The sequence below is a fragment of the Sinocyclocheilus anshuiensis genome, unplaced genomic scaffold, assembly GCF_001515605.1.
Source record: "Sinocyclocheilus anshuiensis isolate Anshui unplaced genomic scaffold, SAMN03320099.WGS_v1.1 scaffold992, whole genome shotgun sequence".
NCBI classification, from domain to species: Eukaryota; Metazoa; Chordata; class Actinopteri; order Cypriniformes; family Cyprinidae; genus Sinocyclocheilus; species Sinocyclocheilus anshuiensis.
Window position 1 is genome coordinate 52,921 of NW_015552610.1, and position 5,740 is coordinate 58,660.

A 5,740-nucleotide genomic window follows, 5' to 3' on the forward strand; every position below is an offset into this window, starting at 1 on the left:
CAAACAAAATAATGGATTACTCAGTAAACATTCATCTGTGGCAATTAATATGTTGGCTTTCATAACTATTTATGTTTGTCTTTCAGAAAAAAATAAACAAAATCAAACATTTTAGCTGGGGAAGTTTCAGAAATTTGGGTGATTTCACACGGAAAGACCCTTAAGTGAAATTGTACGCCTGAACGTTTGTACGAACTCTCAAACTTGCGCCACTTCCTATGCAACCTGATGCAACGAGCTGGCGAAACCCTACAGAAGATCTTCAAACATCTCTTTATCTTGCATGAATGTGCTCAGATGAGCACTGGGAGGAAAAGAAACTCTATTAGTTGCAAGGCAAAGACAATCCCTTCATCTCCACCATCCATCTGTCCAGAAAGATCACACCAAGTCTAGGTTACTCTTCATCGATGAGGTCCTCATCAGGTCAGTTGTGTCCTGCAGGTGGTCTGTCCTCATAACATAAGTCCTCTGGTCTCGCTGTCCCTCCAGAGGGATCCCCGGCAGCCAGTTCTGCCTGTAGTTTGACGTCACGACATCAGAAACGTGTACAGGCAGGTCGGATGAGTTGTTCTGAACGAGGTCAGATAGTAAAGGAGTTCGTTCTCCAGTTAAAACTTCTGAATCCTGGGAAGGGACTGGAGAACTTTGACCAGTGTCACGCTGGAACAAAAGGTCATGAAACTGCAGCTCACCATTTTTAGCCGGTCTAACCGATACCACCAGTGGCCCGCTGCTGTTTTCAGTGTGGCCTATTAAAACTGACTCTGACTCTGGACCGAATGAATCCGAGCTGGTTTCATCTGTCGTGTCATCGGATGATGGTTCGATGGAGATCTGGCCGGGCGAACACATGCTGTAGTGCACAGAAGACTCTGGGCTGTTCTGGACCGGGACGTCCGGTTGATTGCGTGTCCACTCATGGTCACAGTGGTCCTGGGATACATAAGAAGCCTCATTACCCATGATCTCTGAGTTCCGTGGTGCAAAAACAGCCTGCAGTTCGAGCTTCTCATCAAATCCGGACCACACTTCCACTTTAGATGTGTCATCCCGGAAATCTGAATAAAACGCAAGTCTGCTGATCTTTTGCAGGATCTGTTTTACATAGAGAGGAGAGAGCTTCATCATTTAGTCTGTTAGATGACAAGGTTTCAAAAGATGCTGTTTATTTCATTAAAATTAAAATGATCTATATTTCTTATGTTTAGCTACTGTTTCATCTTCTTTGAGTTTTATTCAGTTTTTCCAAAGTTTGAACTGAATCGTAGCCTATCAGATATTTAGAATATATATTTATATTTTTAAGTAAATTCTTGGGACACCAGTCTATACCAGGAAACTGAGACGTTAGGTCAGTTTAATCACTTTTAACTTGATGAAAAGCTAATAATCATTTTAAAATAAAAACACTTAAAAACACAAGTAAAACACTTACTGAAAACCATTTAAATCATAAAAATTTAAAATTTAAATAAATAAATCATCTTAAAATTAAAATCAAAATAAAACACTTACTAAAATCAACTGAATCATAAAATATCACATTAAAATAAATAATTTTAAAACAAAAGCAATCAAAATATAACACTCAAAAATCAATTACAAATTAAGATATTGTCAAATAAAAACAATCAAAATAAAACACTTTAAACAACAAATTAAATAAATCATAAAATGTCAAATCTAAAGAAATAATTTAAAAACAATCAAAATAAAACACCTACTAAAAATCCATTAAATCAGATTTTTTTTTAATTTAAGTAAAGTATTTTAAAATTAAAACTAAAATAAAACAAAAATTTTAAATAAAATAAAACCTAAATAAAAAATTAAATGTAATTGATTAAAAATCAGTTAAATCAGAAACATGTCAAATTAAAATATATCATTGCATTCAAAACACTACAAACTAATTAAATCATAAAATGTCAAATAAAAAAGAAATAAAAAACTAAACACTTACTAAAAACTAATTAAATTAGAAAAATAAAAAATTTAAATAAATAATTTTAAAATAAAACATGCTAACAATCAATTAAACCCTAAAAAATAAATAAATAAAACATTAAAAAAGCCAGTGGTTAATGCATGTCATGTGATCATTAACCAACATCAGAGAACCGCGGACATGCAAATGTGTTGTTAAACTATTGAAATATTTACTCAAAGGATACTTCAAGTACACATTGATTCCTGATTCCATGTGTTTGAAACAGAATGAAGCAGAACTGATTCATCAGACGAGTCGTAGTCCATGGGGAAGTGTAAAAGTGAAAGACGTTTTGTCAATGAAGTCCAATATTGACTTGATTAATCAACATGAGGTTACGCAAGAACCCAAACTGAGCCAATTTACTGAGCAAACATCAACATGCATGATTTATCTTTTCACATCACAAACAGATAATGTTTTAACACAGAGAGCAATGTGCAGATAAGACGCATTCCTTCAGCTCATGAGAAACGTGACGCTCTTGTCAAACAGGACTTTTCACTGCCAGTAAGACGGGATTCCAAGTATGTTTTCAAGTATGTTCACCTGGAATTTCCCACAGTGAATATGACACAATCACTTACCAGCGCTTCCGGTAAGGAGTGCTTTATCTTCACAGACAGCTGGCAAAGCATGATGGTTAGGATGATCAGCAGCAGCAGAGCCAGCAGACCAGGCCATATTAATATATGGAGCCAGGAATTAGGTGCTGAAAGACACAGAAATTACGGATGAATATGAAGTTCAGTCTAGTGTCACTTACAAAATCTTCTGGCAGTCGTATATAATGCTGTGAACACACCCTGAAAATGGGTTTTATTTAATTTCAGCAACTTTGTCTCAATTGCTATCATAACTTTGCATTATACATACTGGCCATTCTTTTTTTTTTTTAAAGAAAGAAAGAAAAAGAAAAATGTATAAATTAATTATTTTTTGGTAATTGTAAATAATGCACATTTTCTGTTACACAATAGTAAACACTGTGAAATATGTTATAATTTAATTTCAACAACTTTGTCTCAAATGTCATTATATGTCATTATTAAATGTCATTATTGTCATTATACTGGCCATTTATGTAAAGTAAAGTAAAGTAAAGTATAAAATCAAATAAAATCAACCAATCAGTAAAAAAAGAATGAATGAGTGAGTGAGTGAATAAATAAATGAATAAAAAAATAGTTGACAATTGTATATAATCCACATTTTCAGTTATATAATAGTAAACACTGTGAAATACCGGTAGGTTATCATTTAATTTCAACAACTTTGTCTCAAATGCTATCGTTATTTTGCATTATACTGGCCATTAAAGTAAAATAAAGTAAAGTATAAAATCATATCAAATCAAATCAAATCAATCAATCAGTAAAAAAAAAATGAATGAATGAATGAATTAATTAATGAGTGAGTGAGTGAGTAAATGAGTGAGTGAATAAATAAATAAATAAATAGTTGACAATTGTATATAATCCATATTTTCTGTTACATAATAGTAAACATCGAAATAGGTTATCATTTAATTTCAGCAACTTTGTTATTACAAAAATAATAAAACAATATTAATAAAAAATAACTAAGTAAAAAAAGAAATAAAAATTAGTAAATAAAAACCAAATAAGCAAATGAATTAAGAGAATGAATGAATGAATCAATCAATCAATCAATCAAACTAATAAATACATTTAAAAATTAATAAAATAAGTAAATAAATAAATAATAAGTAAAAAAATAAAAATGAATAAATGAATAGTTGCCAATGGTATATAGTGCACATTTTCTATTACATAATAGTAACAGAAAATGACTTTGTCTCATTTGCTATCATTATTTTGCATTCTATATACTGGCCATTAATGTCTAAAAAAATTAATAAATAAAATAAATGAATAAAATATAGATAAAAAATAAATAAGCAAATAAAAAGCATAAAAATGAATGAATGAATGAATAAATAAAACAATAAATATGTGTAAATTGTAGATTTAATTAGGGTATTAATGAAGAGAAACAATAAAACATGAACCGTTTTCCTAAATGACGGGTGTTCAGATTCAGTCAGTGGAGTGAGGACTAGTTTTCTACACGAGCACAAACTGTGAATCACCTGAGACAGTCACACAAAAGGAGGCGTTTTCACTGGGACTGGACCGACCGGGATGTGTGAGCGTATATAACACATCACCACAGTACTGCTCGTCTGTTTCCACAAGCCAAATAAACACTGAGCGAGACGTGTCCTCAAATACCTTCAAAAAGACATAACACAGACGTTTAGTTGAACGAGAGGGGACAATATGGAGAGAGCAACTAATAATAATGGAACTGGATGTATACAGCTGAAGGAGAATCAGGAATAATAACCTTTCCCGCCAATGATTCGGGATGTGTCAGGCGAACTGTGTACTTAATGGAGGGCCTCTGGAGACCTTTTCCCCAAAAGCTGATATTCTCAATAGAGCAGCTCCAAGCGGTCATCTGCGGCAAAACCGTCACATTCAGATGGGTTTGGTTTGACGTGACTGACAGCTGCGGTGCTGCAAAAGTGGCTGAAACGAGTGAAACAGAACAGATACAGAGAGACAGATGAGACACAACAGATTTTGAGAAACCATAAGTAAAACTCCTCTACGCTCTCTCAAATTTTGAGATTTTGGAGGCGGGGATCAAGTGTCAGATGTCTCCGCTCCTGTGACTGGTCAGCTGCGCCAACAGAAGTTCAAAATGCTTGATCGTCCCGTGATTCACGTAGACTTCAGATAGTTCCAGGAAGTTCATAGAAGGCCATTGAAATACTGAGTTAGAGAGACAGAACTGCGGTTTTTGGTAATTAGTGGACAATGGGTGTGTAGTATGTACATGTAGATCAATGTTGTTTTTAAAAGATAAAATCTGCTAATATTTGAGGATTAACGTGGTCAACTACCCTTACCTGCCTTTAGGCTAAAATTATCTTGGTTAAAGACCATGATTGCTGTTGTTTTGAAATATATGCATTTTTATGTTCTTAAACTTGCATGTTATTCAAGTGCAATCGCGTATTAAAGGGGTCATATGATGCTGCTAAAAAGAACATTATTTTGTGCATTTAGTTTAATAAAATGTGTTTATGCGGTTTAAGGTTAAAAAAACACATTATTTTCCACATACTGTACATTATTGTTTCTCCTCTATGCCTCGCCTTTCTGAAACATGTCGATTTTTACAAAGCTCATCGGTCTGAAAAGCAAGGTGTGCTCTGATTGGCCAGCTATCCAGTGCGTTGTGATTGGCCGAATACCTCAAGCGTGTGACGGAAATGTTACGCCCCTTACCATATTGTGATGCCCTGTCCCGGCACGACCAGACAACACCAATAAAACCCATTACAAACGAGGCATTCGTTGCATCCAGTGGGGACATAATTACGGATTATAATGACTTATACTGTCTTTTTACGCGTTGCGTTGCATCAATTATTACCCCCTCTCCTTGAAATCGCTACCTGATTGCCTAATCCTGACCCCTCCCCCACACCTAACCCTAAACCTACCAATACTAGGGGGTAGTAATCTGGCGGGGTTCAGAATTGGGCACAACACCGGCATTGTAGTCTACTCTACCAGGATCAGGAAACAGTCCTCCATAAAATGTGCTGCACACATCTGAATATTTGGGTTGAACTGTTCTGGAGCAGTGTTGTAAATACAACTTAACCACTGATTTCTAGTCGTGTCCATTTTTGGAAGACCAAACAAAGTA

The 5,740-nt window shown here is 34.5% G+C and overlaps 1 protein-coding gene across 1 annotated transcript in view; it reads right to left on the bottom strand.

Annotated features, from left to right (window-relative positions):
- Positions 1–381: 381 nt before the first annotated feature.
- Positions 382–5,740, bottom strand: part of LOC107665909 (uncharacterized) — an 18,334-nt gene continuing 12,975 nt past the window's right edge. The window contains exons 5-8 of the mRNA XM_016456973.1: positions 4,364–4,548; positions 4,107–4,248; positions 2,581–2,705; positions 382–1,098 (exon numbers count right to left, since the gene is read on the bottom strand). Coding sequence (XP_016312459.1) covers positions 382–1,098; positions 2,581–2,705; positions 4,107–4,248; positions 4,364–4,548 — 1,169 coding nt within the window. The remainder of the gene's footprint in view (positions 1,099–2,580; positions 2,706–4,106; positions 4,249–4,363; positions 4,549–5,740) is intronic.